Source organism: Sturnus vulgaris, chromosome 20 (genome assembly GCF_052056855.1).
Source record: "Sturnus vulgaris isolate bStuVul1 chromosome 20, bStuVul1.hap1, whole genome shotgun sequence".
NCBI lineage: Eukaryota > Metazoa > Chordata > Aves > Passeriformes > Sturnidae > Sturnus > Sturnus vulgaris.
In genome coordinates this window covers 10,722,516-10,738,008 of record NC_142262.1, presented here as the reverse complement: position 1 = coordinate 10,738,008, position 15,493 = coordinate 10,722,516, and the positions used below count along the sequence as shown (strand labels likewise).

The following is a 15,493-nucleotide window of genomic DNA, read 5'->3' as shown; positions in this document are numbered from 1 at the left end:
CTGATCCTCTCAACAAAACTGGGGTAACAAGTGGCACAGCCTGACCCCTGAGCCTGAGTGGTGAGGAAGCTGGTGATGTGCTCAGGGACAGGGATTCAGGGCTCCAGAGGGCACCCCTGAGGGCACCAGGGTGCCCTGGTGGGGCTGCACCCACACTTCTCTGTCCAGAAACCAGCGCAGTGTTGTAAGCTCTGCACCCACGGCTCACTGATACTGCTGCCCACGCCTGAGCCCTGCCCGAGCCCTGCCCGGCCCACAGAGGCACTGCAGGCCCTTTCTCACTGGGCTTTGGTACCAGGGGTCAGCTCCTCTTCCTTCTGTCCCACTGAGCCCTGGGGACTTTTCTGAAGCTGGGAATGTCCTGCAGAGCTCCCTGCCCCCAGCCAGGACCTCCCTGTATCATGGGATGGGTCGGGAGGGACCTTAAAGATCAACTCCTTCCACCCCTGCCATGGCAGGGACACCTCCCACTGTCCCAGGCTGCTCCAAGCCCCAGTGTCCAACCTGGCCTTGGGCACTGCCAGGGATCCAGGGGCAGCCACAGCTGCTCTGGGCACCCTGTGCCAGGGCCTGCCCACCCTCCCAGGGAACAATTCCTGCCCAATATCCCATCCAGCCCTGCCCTGTGTCAGTCTGAAGCCATTCCCTGTGTCCTGTCCCTCCATCCCTTGGCAAATGTCTCTCTCCATCTTTCCTGCAGCTCCTTCAGGTCCTGCAAGGTCACACTGAGCTCACCCCAAAGCTTCTCCTGTCCAGGTGAACAATCCCAGCTGTGCCAGCCTTTCCTCCCAGCAGAGCTGCTCCATCCTCTGCTCATCCTGGAGCCTCCTCTGCATCTCTCCAGCAGCTCCAGGTCCTTCCTGTGCTGGGGCAGCTCTGCAGGTGGGGTCCTGCATGTCCAGGTTTCTCCTGAAGCTTTTCTCTGATGAAGACCCCAGGACTGCTGGGCCATTCAGGCAAATCCAGGTCCTGTGAATGCATGGCCACAGTGAGGGAGGGCCTGTGGGCAGTGCCCTGAGGCCACTGTGCCCACTCCAGAACCTCCTCTGGGTGTGGCAAACAGCATCCAGATCCCTGTGGAGCCGCTTGCAAGATGAAATGTGGGCTGAGCCTTCAGTCTGGGGTGACGGGGGGCTTGGAAAGAGCTGGGATTGAGGCAGGAGTGATCCAGCCTGCCTGGCAGTTTGTACGAGGCTTTGCAGGGAAGGACCCTTGGCTCCTTGCCCGAGAGTCAGCTGAGGGACAGGTGGCTCTCTGGGACACAGGAGAGGTGATAGGGAACCTTCTCCGAGGGGGTTTCCACCTGCACGTGGCCAATGGTGGCTCATGAAGGTGCTGAAATGGCCAAGGATGGGGCTCCTGCCTGCCCTGAGCCCGTGGAGCTCCTGCTGCACCTGGAGCATGGCTCAGGGAACATCCCAGGGCAGGGACACAACGCAGAGCCCCCCATGGCTGCTCGAGGGGCTTTGCTGGACCATTCACCCGGGGCCCTGGTGGGCCAGGGACAGCAGGGCTTCGGGGGAGGGACTGGGGGGTGAGAAGGGGAGAAGGACGAGGGCAGGGTGAAGGGTGGAGGGGAGGAGCCCAGACCCGGTGCAGAACCTGCTGCAGGATGTGCAGCTCATGCAGCCCTGCAGTTCCGGAGGGTCCCGACACCCCTTCAGTGCCGGATTCCTTAGACTGACCCCAGTGACGAGCCTGGGGACACGGCTCAGGGCAGGACCTCTCCTTGTCCCTGTCCCTGTCCCTCCCGTCCCTGCGCCTCCTGTCCCTGTGCTCCTGTCCCTGTGCTCCTGTCCCAGCCCCGACGCCTGACGCCAGCTCCTCGCCCACTCCCTGGCCAAGCGGGCCAATGTGAGCCCTTTAAAGGCCGAACGGGTTCCTCCGCATTCACTCCGCGGGAGCTGTCCCCGCCCTGTCCCTGCCCTGTCCCGTTCCTGCCTTTGCACATCGCGTCCTGCTCAGACACAGCCGGCTCCTGGTGTCCCGGAGCTGTGCCGGCGTCCCGGAGCTGTCCCGGTGCTCTCCCGGGGCTGGGGACAGCCGTGCATGGAGGGGCTGCTGCCCTGGGGCCCTAGAGCAGGTAAGGGGGCTCTGGGGCACGGGGGAGCACAGGGTGAGGGGCTCCTTGGGGAGCAGCAGTCCCTGATCCCTCCTAAAGCAGGGCAGGAGCCTGGGTCTGTCCTTGTGCCTGGGGAGGGGACGGCTCGTGGTGTCTTTGTGGCCGTGCCGGGGCAGGGGTGACAGCCCTGAGGAGGGGGCAGCCCGGCAGGGCATGGCAGAACCTCCAGATGGGCTGGGAGGGTGTCCCTGGCACAGTCACGCGTGAGAAAAGGGCTGCAGGCTGGGTGGGGTCTGAAAACGCCACGAGGTCTGGAAAAACCTGCAGCTTTGATGAAAGGCTGGTTCCTGAGCTGGTCTGAGAGAGCTGAGCTGAACATCTGCCCTCTCCCTGCTCTTCTCTGCCCTCTCCCTTCTCTGCCCTCTTGCTGCTCTTCTCTGCCCTCTCGCTGCTCTTCCCTGCCCTCTCCCTTCATGTCCGGGGAGATGCAGGGCAGAGCTTCAGCCTCATCTGGGGCTCAGAGCTCCCCACACTGCCCTGCTCTGGGGCACTGCTGGAGGATGGCTGGGCTGGGCTGGCTCTGCCTTCCCTCCTCTCTGACTGACCCTGACATGGGCCTGCTGCACCCAGCTCCAGCCTGAGCATGGACACAGCCTGGAGATGCCATGGCCTGGACACCACCATGGCCTGGACACCACCATGGCCTGCCCATCACCATGGCCTGGACACCACCATGGCCTGGACACCACCATGGCCTGGTCACCACCATGGCCTGCCCATCACCATGGCCTGGACACCACCATGGCCTGGACACCACCATGGCCTGGTCACCACCATGGCCTGCCCATCACCATGGCCTGGTCACCACCATGGCCTGGTCACCACCATGGTCTGGATACCACCATGGCCTGGTCACCACCATGATCTGGCCACCACCATGGCCTGGATACCACCATGGCCTGCCCACCAGCCCAGGCCATCTCCCAGCAGCCTGGAAGGAGCCTGCTGTGTTTTCTGCCTGCCCTGCCTATGTGACCTCTCTGGCTGTCACCTCCTTGCTCCACCAGCCTGGCTGCTCCAAGCTCCCCTGAGCCCCTCGGGGGTCTCTGGGATGGGAGCATCTCCCTGTCCTTGGCAGCTTCCATGGTGAGATGGGAATTTCCAGCTGGCAGCAGCTGCAGCTGAGCACAGAGGCACTCGTGACACAACCTGTGCCTGGAATGACACAGTCTGTGCCAGGGATTCAGCAGGCACGGCTCTGTCCAGGGGCTCAGCCCTCTGCCCCTGTGGTTTTTCAGCCAGAGATTATTGCCCTGGAGGGCTCTGGAGCTGAGATCCTCCCACCGTCAGTCCCTTGCCCCAGGGGCCGCATTGGGAGCTTTAACCATGCCAGGAACCCATCCCCTCCTCCTGTCAGGGGTAAGGGCAGTGCCAAGAGAGTAGCGAGGAGGAGGAGGAGAGCTGAAGAGATAGGCTGTGCTAATCACTGCCACCAGACCCTAATTAACCCCTCGTGCTCTCCCTGGCAGCCGAGGAGCTCCCGTGGTCAGCACAGCAAGGATGTCCGAGACCTCCTCCAGCAAGGAGGGTGCCCCAGCCGAGTGCCCCGTGTGCTACGAGAAGTTCCAGCCCCTGGAGGCCACGCACCGGCGGCTCAGCTGCGGCCACACCTTCTGTCACGACTGCCTGGTGAAGTGCCTGCTGTCGGCCAAGCTGGACGGGCACGTCCAGAGCAGCATCATCTGCCCCGTGTGCCGCTACGTCACCTTCCTCAGCAAGAAGAGGGCTCTGTGGCCGGGCACCAGCCCCCGGGCGCTGGAGATGCCTCTGTCGCCATCGTCCTTGTCCCACCTGGCCAAAAGCGAGGCCAGCAACACGCTGGTGGTGCCCAGTCACTTCGTGATGCCAGTGCAGAGCCTGGAGCGGTGCTCGCCGGGGCTGCCGGGGGTGCTGGCACGGGAAGCTCACATCTTTGTCATCAGTGACCACGGCATGCCCCTGGTGGCCACGGACTGCGGCTCCCCGGGCAGGGGGAGCAGGGAGGACACGGCCAGCTCGGTGTCATCCAGCCCTGCCCTGGGGCTGAAGTGCTGCCAGTCCCCCATGGCCCTGGCCGTGATGCTCGTCCTGACTCTGGCCATGCTGGCGGCCGTGCTCCCGTGGCTACTGCTGGTCAGGAGGGACTTGTAGGGATGGGATCAGCTGGGACACCAGAGTGGTGTCCCTGGTGCTGGGACACAGCAGGAGGGGCTGGAGCCTCTCTCTGAAGCTCCTGGAGAAAGCCCAGGAGCAGCTTTGGGTGAAGCTCTCTCATCTGGCTGGGGACCAAAGGGACTTTCAGACCTTCCTGCAGATCTCCAGGGGCTTGCAGCATCACTGGTGACATTTTCTGTCTCTTTTGGTTAAAATACTGCAGCCAAACGCTGCTCGTGGCTCTGTGGAGAGGATTCTCCTGCACTCTGTGACAGCACCTGCAGGGGCCGAGGGGGGCTGTGCTGCCCCTCTGAGCTGCCCAGCTCTGGCTGGGCTGGGACTGTGGCACTGGGCACAGCCAGGGGCTCTAGGGGTCAGGGCTGCCAGGCTGGGGGCTGCTGGAGGTCCCTGAACTCCCAGGACATCGGGATCATTGTGATGTAAGCCAGCTCTGAACAGAAACTCACGGCTTCTATGCCAGGGATGGAGAAACCAGAGCCTGCAGCTGCTGGGCACGAGGGCAGTGAAACCAGAGCATGGAGAGAGTGATGCTGGCCCTGCTGAGCTCACCTTCCCCTCTGCCAGCCTCCCTGCAGTGCCATGGGGTGGGAAGGGAGGCCAGCTCATCCCACAGGCAGTCCCAACCGTGCCCTCCCTCACCTCTCTGAGCTCCCCAGGGTCGTGGCCATCCTCCTATTGTCACAGCATCCCTCCTGCCCAGGGGACCCGGGGACAGGCATTGTCCCAAGCTCTGGCCATCATAAGGGGGCAGATTTGGGATCTCACCCTCTGTCCTTGCTAGAGCCCTGTGGCAGAGTGACATTTCCTTGTCCCTGTATCCCACTCCTGAGGTTTCACAGCCAGGGGCTCATTTTCACCTGTGCCAAACAGGCTGGGCACTGCTCACTCCCCCCAAACCTCCTGGCTTTGCTCTCTTTGGGACTGGTCCCACCTGAGGGACCCCAGTGTCAGCCTCCAGCCCAGGGCCCTGCTTTGTGAGGGCAGTGGGCAGCAGGGAGGCACAGCTGGGATTTGGGGAGCTCAAAGCCTGCTCTCAGGGGAGGGGGGGAGGGGGAAGGGGGCTGCTGGACATCCCTGCTGGTGCTGGGGTCACTCATGGCACTTATCCCCAGCCCAGTCTGCACCTTCATCACCTTTGTCCTCCTGACCCAGTCCCGGGCCCCGTAGGTGCTGCTCTCACTCTGTCACCTGGGAATGTGTCACTTCATGGGCACCCCAGTGTGAGGAGGACACCTCTCATTGTCACCCCAGTGTGAGCAGAATGTCCCTCACTGTGCCCCACGGGAGGTGACAGTGGCCACCAGGCTGGCACAGGCTTCCCTTGCTCCCGAGGAAGGGACAAACACTGGCCTCAGTGTCACTGAGGTGGCTTTGGGACCGGACAGAACTTTTCAGCGCAACAAACAAGGACAGCTTGGGGCTGGGAAGGGGGAGCAGTGTGGAGCTGATGGTGTCCTGTGCCATCCCTGGGGTCACAGCTGGGGACACTGTCCTGCTGGCCTGCTGCTCCCCTGATGTTCCTGCACTGTCTCAGCCCCGTCCCAGTGTCCCCACCCAAACCTGGGGTGCCATGACCCCGACCCCTGTGTGAAGAGCTGGGGAAAAGTGCTTGAGACACTGCACTGGAATGGAAACCCTGTTTCATAAGAAATGATGACCTGATCATGACGTGTGCATGCCTCATTATTTAATAATAAACCCTATTATTAGTCTGTCTGGGCAATTAATGCAGGGTGCCAGGGCACAGCCCCTTGGCACAGAGCTGCTGGGAGGTGGCACAGGGTGGCTGCAGCCCTGCAGATATTTGGGAAGGCAGTGGGGACTGGGAAGAGCTCCAGTGGCAGCTCTGGGAGGGGGTGGGGATGTCTTGTGCTGTGTCAGGGCCATGCACAGGACTAGGGCAGGGGGACCGAGGTCCATCCATGGATGAGAGGAGAGGAGGATGTTTTCCACAGGGTGGCACTGCTTGGCCAGGGTTGGCAGGGGCAGCCCCAGAGCCCCCAGCCCGTGCCATGGCAGCAGGACCTGGAGATATCCCGGGAAATGCTGTGCCAAGCATCCAGGGGTGGCATCTCCTGTGCCTGTGGCAGCTCTTGTGCTGCATGTCTGGTGCCCAGGGCCACTGTCCCCATGTCCTGGCTGTCCTCACCTTAGCTCCAGGCCATGGGGCTCACAGCCAGTGCTCCCACAGGGAATGTGCCTGCTGGCTGAGGCTGGGATCTGCCTGGATCTGGGAAAGCTGCTCCCAGATCCTTCCTGTGCACATGGAAAAGCTGCCCTCAGCCTGTTTGAGTGCTGTTAAAGCAGAGCCAGGCCTTTCTGAGCCTTCTCTGGTGATGTCCCTGGGGCGATGTCCAGATCTCCAGCAAACCCAGATGCTGCCCAGCTCATCCCCTGTGTCCACCAGAGGATACTGAGGCCATTTCCAGCTCAGTCCTGAGGATCTCAGTGCTTTGGTTTGCCATGGTGACCTGACATCCCAAGGATAGCTCAGGCCTTCAGCTCTGAGACAGGGATTTCAGGGAATCCCAGACTGGTTTGGGTTGGAAGGGACCTTAAATCCCATCCAGTGCCATCCCTGCCATGGCATGGACACATTCCATTATCCCAGGCTGTTCCAAATCCACCCTGGCCTTGGACACTTCCAGGGATCCAGGGGCAGCCACAGCTGCTCTGGGCACCCTGTGCCAGGGCCTGCCCACCCTCCCAGGGCAGGATTTCATCCTCATATGTGCCTTAGCCCTGTTTCTGTGCAGCACTTGGCCCAGGCACCCCTGGGCCCCCAACACACAGCTCTGCTTGGGATTTCATCTGGAGCTGCTGCTGGAGATTCTTGGCCCCATCCCGGGTACCCTGGGTGCCCTGGCTCCATCGTGCCTGTGTGTCACTGGTGTTACATCCCAAATGTCCCCTTGACTCACAGCCCACCCTGTGGCTCCCATCAGAGTTCCCTTAGTGCTGCCCTGGCCCAGCCCTGCTCCCCCTCTCCCTGTCACTGGAGAGCTGGAGCTGGAGTGTCCCATCCCCTGTGTCACAGGTGACACTGGAGCTTTGTCCCCTGCCCAGTGTCCAGGCTCTGGTCAGCAGCAGCCAGGGGTCAGCCAAGGCTGTGACCAGTGGAGTGATGGGCCAGAGAGAGCCCATCAGGGCAATTATTGTCTAATATGAGTGTGGGGAGGGAGCCAGTGGCTCTCCTGCTGCTGAGGAAGGTCAGGGCTGTGCACACAAACCTCAGCTGGTGGCACTGGCATGGCTGCAGGGGCAGGGACATTCCCTGCAGGCAGAGAGCACCCTGCTCCCTGGGCTGGGACATCCCCAGGTGTCCTTTGCCACCTCCTTCCCTTCATCTGCCTACAGCTGGGCTCTGTGCAGGCCCTGCTGTGCCCCAGCTGTGCCTGCTGTGTCCCTACCCCTCCCTGGGCTGATCTCAGCTGGGCTGTGGCTGCTCCAGCAGGATCCTGGCAGATGCCAGCGTGTACCACTTCCCTGGCTGGAGAGCACACCCTGCCCTCCCACAGCCCCAGCTCGGGTCTCTGCAGCATGGCAGCAGGCTCTGAGCCCCAGCAATGGCTGTAATGCATCATTAGCAGCAGAAGGTGGCATTTTTATGGCATGGGAATGGGAGGAGAGGGAATTGTGCAGGCCCAGGAGTGCTGGCTGGGCAGGCACCGCTGCAGGCTCCATTAGGGAGAGGCTCAGAGAGCCCCAGCTCCATCAGCCAGATCTGGCCATGAATAATTGAGGAGGAGGCTCCTCCAAGCTCCCTCCCTGCCCTGCAGCCTGCCTGGAGAGCCACGGGCTGCTGGGGGCTGGGCTGGGCTGGCTGGGCCAGTGTGGGACACGGACAAGAGGTGACACTGACCTGGCTGTCCCTTCTCCTAGGGCTCTCCAGAAAAGATTCTGTTGGCTCCATCTCCAGCATGTGGCAGATTCCCTTCTCCACTGTCCCCCCTTCTCCACTGTCCACCCTTTTCCACTGTCCAGTCCATGGCCCTGGGCAGGCTCTTCTCCCGGGCATTGCAGGATGGGGGGGTTTCTGTGCCTGCAGGTTTGGCAGTGTCTGAGGAGCTCAGCACTGTCCCCACTGTGACATCAGTGCCCACGGCAGGGGTGGCTCACTGGGATGAGATCCCTGAGCCCTAAATGAGGGGTTATGGGGACAGGAGTGGCTCTGGAGCTGTCTCTTGGTGAGGGGCTGATTTCTGTCCCTGTTGGCAGGGGACAAAGCTGAGGTGCACGGGAGGGTGGGGCCAGCCGTGCCCTTCTCAGCATTCCCTGGGTCACATCACCACCCTGGGTCACATTAGCACCCTGGGTTACTTCAGCACCCTGGGTCACTTTGGCATTCCCTGGGACTCATCCTGCTCAGCTGCCTGGGCAGGCTTTACACTTCCCTATGTCATCCGTACAGATCCTGTTGTCAAAAATTCAGTAATCTCCCGTGAAAAAATCCTCTGGAATATCACCAGAGGTGTCTGCACTCTTCTTCCAGTAATGGCTGGCAAAGAGTGGCAAATGCATTTTCTGGGAAGAATTTTGAACGGGTTTTGCCTTAACTGATGTCCCATTTTGCAACAGGAAATTGAGCCATTTTCCTTGTCTCCAGAGTGATTTATCTGCTGGCTGATGGCAAATCTCCCATGTGGCAGGGCTGTGCCTGACCAGGAGTTCTGCAAGGCACCAACACCCTGTGCATGCCCACACCCTGGGGCAGGAGCCCTGAGCAATCCTTCCTGCCAGGCTGAGGTCAGGCAGGGCCTGAACCCCCCATGGGCTGCCTGAGGGAGGGATTCAGGGGTTCTGTGAGCAGCTGAGAAACATTCCTGAGGGATAGGAAATGTTCCTGAGAATCATTCCTGAGGGATAGGAAATGTTCCTGAGAATCATTCCTGAGGGATAGGAAATGTTCCTGAGAATCATTCCTGAGGGATAGGAAAGCCTGGGGTCACTTCACTTTACTATAAGGTGTGGAGACTCCTAGGAAACCCTTCTTGGATGCCTCAGGGGTTGGGGCTGGCAGCCCCTGGCACAATCCAGGATTGCAGGTGGCTGCTGTGGTATCTGGGATCATCAGGATCCTCGTGGGAGCAACTCCCTGGGGACAACTGATGGCTGTGACTGCTGGAGTGAGGTGTCACCTCCAGCCAGACCTGGACCCTGCCTGAGGGAAGGGTTTGGTCCCAAGGTTGTCATTCCCTGTGGACTGCCCAGCCTCCATCCTCAGCTGTGGTGGTCCTGTGACAGCTGAGCCACAGTGGCACCCCTGGGGACAGGACAAGGAGCTGGGGACATCCTCTGGAGAGTGGAGGGTGCAGGAGCTGCATCCCACCCCACAGCATCCCTAGGACCCGGGCAGCTGCAGGGCTGGGGAGGGTTAAATCCCAGTTCGGAGCCCATCCCTCCGGCTCGGCTGTGCTGGAACCAGCTGGGACCGGGGCTGTGGCAGGGACCGGGCATCCCCTGCTCCAGGGTGGGTGCGGGAGACACGGGGATGGGGCAGGAGGGGCTGGGAGAACCAGTTCCTCCAGGATGTGCAAATCCTGCTTGTCCCCCAGCCCAGCACCCGGCTGCAAGGGCAGCTCCAGGGGGCAGGAGGAGTTCGGGGTGCCCTGTCAGGTCAGAGGGTGCTGGTCCCTCTCCAATCCCCTGGGCAAAGGTGGCCCTGGAGGAGGCAGGAACAACCCTGTGTCTGCCCAGACACTTTATTGGATCAAATTCCTGGCTGCAGGCTGTGTCATTCCTTCCTTCCTTCCTTCCTGGATGTGAGGATCCTTCCTGGCTGGCAGGCTGCCCTGGGGCCACATAGCACAGCTGTTTATCTCCTGATAAGGCTCCTAATCTCCTGACACCAGCGTCCAGAGCCTTAGGAACCTGCGAAAATCTCGGAGATCCTCTCGACATGCTGTTATATTTTCAGGAGAAAGAATGAATCAATGTCCCACTGCCTCATTGATTGCAAATGCAGCAGAACCAACAGTGCCCGTATTTTTAATTTTATTTTTTTAATAATATTTTTTCTTTGCACTGGAGGGGTCTCTCCGTGTTGCCAGGGAGGAGTTAATGATGCTGATGTTTGCCACTGATGGTCTGACTCTGATTTTTCCCAACTTCCAGCTCTCATCCCCCCTCGTGTAAGAGCTGCTCCTCCACGTAGCTACTGCAGCCAGAGGTTCCTGTTCACCTCACCACCCCTGCTAGGGGACAAACAGATCTGGGGAGGAAGGCAGCAACTTTAATGAAACAGTCCCAGAGACGTGGCACCAAACTGGTGTCCCCAGAGCAGAACAAACCCCCGGCACTGGCTTTGCTCTGCACCCCCTTGTACCTGCTCAGCGTGCTTGGGGACATCCCTTAGGGTGAAAGCTCTCTGATGGGTGTTCTGGGGAACTGGGAGGAGGTTTCTGTCCTGTCCAGGACAGGATTGGGGCACAAATGTGCCTTGGTTTCAAACCAAAGTCATTTTAGTGCTTTGTGGCTGTGGGTCCTGCCCAGCATGGCTGTGGAGGTGAGCAGGGAGCTTTCCTCCCCTGCCTGGGAGATAGAATGGTTTGAGAGCTCCAGGGAACTCCAGTTCCCTCCTCAGGGCAGGGACTGATGCCAGCCCTGCCACCAGCCTCATGCCCAGGAACTGGAGACAGAGGAGAGCTGCTGGCTCCCCCCAAACAGCATCTCCCACACTGCACAACTGTCCCCAAACCCCACTGCCCTTGCTGTGGGGCTAAAATCAGGGACAGCAAGGACACCAAAGCCCTGATAAAGTCACCTGTAAAGTCGTGCCTGGCCCAGGCTGTGCTCAGGGCAGTGGGGAAGGTGAGTGTCCAAGTGCCTGTGTGCCAGCACTGTCCAGCTGGTCTGCAGAAAACCAAATTCCACCTCAGAGGCAGATCCTCCACAGTGGGAAATTACAACAAAATAAATCCTGGTGAAGTTTGAAACAGCTAAGAGAGGTGCTTGTAAAGGAAAGTGCTGAACAACCTCTTGGTTGTTATATATTTGATAGGTGTAATATATTTGATTGGTGTTATATGTTTGAGAGGTGTTGTATTTTCGAGAAGTGTTATATGTTTGAGAAGTGTTAGAAATGCTTCCATCCTACACAAGTGTCTTTGTGGTCAGCTGAACTCTGCCTCAGGAGCACAGGAGAATGGAGATGCTGGAGAGCAGGAGGCCTGCTCACATCTCCTCTCCTTTCCCCTGAGGGTTGGATTTGGGGTGAGCCCGGGGTTTGTTTCCATGTTGAGCCACCCCTGGTTTGGCAGCTGAAGCACTGAATCCTCTCCTGGCCTTTGCTGCTCTACTCAGCTCCAGCAGCTCTTTGGACTGAGGTCTTCTGAGTATTTCCTGAAATGCCCTTAGGGAGTGCCTGGGACCTTGGCTAGAGCAGCCCTAACACCTCCAGCAGCTGCATTTTGCACAGGGCATGCTCTGTCCTGCTGGATTTTGTTGTCTGTCTCTGCCATCAGTGCACAGAGCAGGTCCCAGCCCGGGCCCTGAGCTGCCCCTGGGGCTGTGTGTGCAGGTGTGAGCCCTGCTGGGCCATCACACTCCTGCAGGAGGGGTGGCAGAGCTGCCAGCCGGTCCCTGTGGGTCTGTGGCACCAGGTGAGGACAGAGGCAGGAGGCTCTGCTGCCAGCAGGCTGCCCGTGCCGGGCCCTGTGAGCCAGCAGCGGGCAGGGCATGAGTGCAAACTGAGGGTGCACAGGGGGTGTCCATCCTTCAGGGGGTGGGTGTCCTGGGGGGCTGCGCCAGCGTCCCCAGCACAGCAGAGTGACACAGCTCCTTCTGTGCTCTCGGTGCTGGCTGTGCAACAGCAGCACAGCAGAGTCCTTGTGTGGAGCTGCTCCTCTTCATCTGCTCACTCCTGACATCTGCTCCTGTCCTTTCCTCTCTCCCTGTAAACAGAAAAGAGATGTGAATGCTTTTATAGACCCTGATAATAGCCCAGAAATCGAAGCTCTCTTCAATAAAAACACATGGAATCAAAACTCTGGGACTCAGGGGATCATTCCCCACCAGACAGATCTCAGATAGAAGCAGCAGCAGACCCCTGGGTGCAGAAGGGGTGCCCAGGATGCCCAGGGATATCCAGGATCAGCCCAGCTCAAGGCACGAGTGAGACTGGTAACACTTGGGCACAAAAGGAGGATTTTTTCCTTCCCTGGAAGATCCAGACTCATGAGCAAACACCTGGCACTGCTGGGGCTGATACTGCCCCTGGTCCCTGTCCCTGTGCCCAGTGAGGGATCCACGGAGAGGAAGAGTGGGAAGGAGCCCAGACTGCTGACAGCAGGTCCAAGGCACAGGGGGGACTGCTGGAGTCACCCCACAGCATTTTAGGATTGCAGTATCAGCTCAGGAAGCACTGGAGGCTGCTGGGCTTTGGGCCACTGGTGTCAGTGGGGTGACTGGGGGAGCACAGACTGGTCAGGGAGCAGAGGGAGCTGCTGGTTCCCAGTGCCCACGTGGGCTCTGTGCCATGGCCACGGGACTGTGCCAAGCCCAAGGACCTGGAACAACCCCCAGCCTGGAGCAAACAGACCAAGCACAAAACCACAAAAACCCAGAGGGAAAGATAAGCCCTTGAGTCAATATCTCACTGGGCCTGGGCCAGTGCTCCCATTGCTGCACAGCACTGGGAACAACGACCCAGAGATGCTTCACCCACTCCTGTCCTGCCACTGGGGCTGTCAGGAGAGGGCTCTGCTCCAGCCTGAGGGGTTTGGGGACAGCAGAAGAGCGAAGGAGCTGTGTCCCTGGGATGGAAAGGACACTGGAGACCATCAGAGCTGGTGCTGCCTCATGGGTGAGACAGGGGAGCAGCAAAAATCTCACAGTCCCTGCCACAGGCACACGCAGCTGGGAGGTTTTCCCTCCTCTCTGGGCCTGGCTGGTTGCTCCTGCTTGTGCATGAGGCACGTTGGAGCCACCATATCCTGCCTGTCCCTGTGTCACTCCCTTCCAGCCTGGTGGAGGATGCTGAAGGCACCTTGCACACCAATACAGAGACGTGTTTGGGTTTGACTTGTGCACTCATCCTGCTGGGGAGTGGCCCAGGTGAGCTGGTGACTGTCACTGACCACAGGTGGATCACAGAGGGGAAAACACATGAGCAGGGCACTGCAGGATGCCAGGGTCTGCTTTCCCAGGTGTGGCGGTGCACTGGGAGCTTCTGCTCTTCCACAGGACTGGGTACAGACTCCTGAGCATCCCAGGAGCCCAGGCACAGGGCTGGCAGCACTTTTCCGTGTGGCAGTCACCCTCCACCCCTCACCATCCCCAAACCATCCCCTGGCCGTGCTGGTGAAGTGCACAGGACCATCCAGTCCCAGGTGCTGGCAGTGACTTTGTCCGTTCGGGAGTTTCTGCCCCAACAGCCCGGGAGGCAGGAGGGACCCGTGGGGACAGGACCTCGCTCCAGGTCCCTCTAAGTTCCCTGGGTGACGCCCCCGGCTCCTTGGATGTTGTCCCCGAGTGCCACACCCAGGCACGCACCCAGCAAGGGACAGACCTTGAATGGTGACAAAGCCCTCGGCCAAGTTTTACAGGCTGGATTGACAAGCTCAGCACTGGCAATTAAAAATCCCCGAGCAAATAAAGGAGGGTGTGGGTTGCTGCTGCTCTTCCGTCTCTACAGCTGCAGGATCCCACTGATGCTTGTGCCAGGTTCTTATCCTGAGGAACATCAAGGAAATTCCTGGAGAACCAAGTCCCAAGGGCACAGGGGTGGAAAAACACCCTGGGAGCTGGTGAGGGCAAAGCTGAACTGCTGGCCTGGGCATCCTGGTGAGTGCAGGGCTGTAAAACACCCTGGGGCAGCCCCCACTCACAGGGCAGTCAGGAAAACCTCGGGGCTGTTTCTTGTGTCAGCCAGCAAGAGAAGAAATCAAGGAAAAGATCAGTAAATAGTAAAAAAGGATCTCACTGGTTGTGAGAGGCTTTACAGAGAACTGTGCAAGGCAATGTCCCTGTTGTGACTTGCAGGTGGGGACAGTCAGTGGCAATGTCCCTGCCTGGGGCACTGGGGCTGAGATGCTGACAGTGTGGCTGTGCTCTGACACTCACCCTCATGGCACTGGGGACATCTCCCGCATCTCTGCCTCCTCTTTGCCTCCTTCTCTGTTAAATCCTATCACTCCTTGGCTGTATCTTTCTGTGGGGGCACGCTTGGCTGGGCTGGGGCATCCTGCTGCTGTCACCTCCCTTTGCCACGAGCAGCTCCAGGCACTGTGGGGCTGCTCCTTGTTTCAATCAGGCTAATTGGCTCCCCTGCCCTGGCCAGCACAGGAGCAACATCCCCCGGATGCTGGAAGGAAGGAGGACAAGGAGGACACCATCCGTGCAGCAGTCAGCATCCCTCCAACACTCAGACACCTCCAGCTGCCCTGAGCTTTGGTGTTGCTGTTCACACATCGGGCCAGCACTGAGCCCTGTGAGGCTCCCAGGTCAGCACCAGCCCCTCCAGGCTGTGCTGATGCTCAGTGGTCCCCATGCTGCAGGACCAGGCAGGACCTGGATTTTCTGTCCCTTGGGTGGCTGCCAAACCAGTCAGCTGTGTTCTAGACAAGTCTGAGATTAACAAGGCCTAATCTCAGAGCCAATATTCAGACCTGGTACCTTGTACCCAGTTTCCATTTGCTCAGCATTTGTCACGGGGCTCTTAGAGCCCATCAGAGCAGTGCCTTGGTGACACAACTTTCACTGGGATTTTCACTACTCCCCATTTGCTGGAAACACATTCCCTGTTGAGAAATCCCTCCTGGCAGCACACAGGAGCAGCTGGGTTTGCTCCCTCACACCTCACACAGAGGTTCTGGTGCTGAAGCACCAGATTATCCTTATTGGATTATCCTTATTGACTTTCCCTGTTTGCCCAGGGTGTATGGCCAGGGGTGGTTAGTGTTCCTTGTCCCCCTGACACACAAAGCTGTCACGGGAGAGCAGCATCTCTCCAGGACTCTCCTCTCCCAGCATCGTCTGATGGGAATCACTGAGGAATTACACCCAGACAACAGCAACCTCCAAATTTCACCAAAACCTCCTCCCAAAATTCATTAATGTCATCAAAACCAACTTCCTGTCCATTATTAATCCGTTCCAGAACATTTTAAAATCTAACACCAACTCCTGAGAGTTCCTGTCACCAGCAGGAAGCTCTGGCTGCCCTGCCAGGACCTCTGCATTCCCCCACACCAGCCAAGCATCCCTGTGCATGCTGAG

General features: G+C 59.3%; 1 protein-coding gene across 1 annotated transcript; it reads left to right on the top strand.

Moving 5' to 3' along the window:
- Positions 1-3,622: 3,622 nt before the first annotated feature.
- Positions 3,623-4,252, top strand: RNF222 (ring finger protein 222). The gene has a single exon (XM_014886836.1). It carries the CDS (start codon positions 3,623-3,625, stop codon positions 4,250-4,252), a length of 630 nt encoding a protein of 209 aa, XP_014742322.1.
- The last annotated feature ends 11,241 nt before the right edge of the window (positions 4,253-15,493 follow it).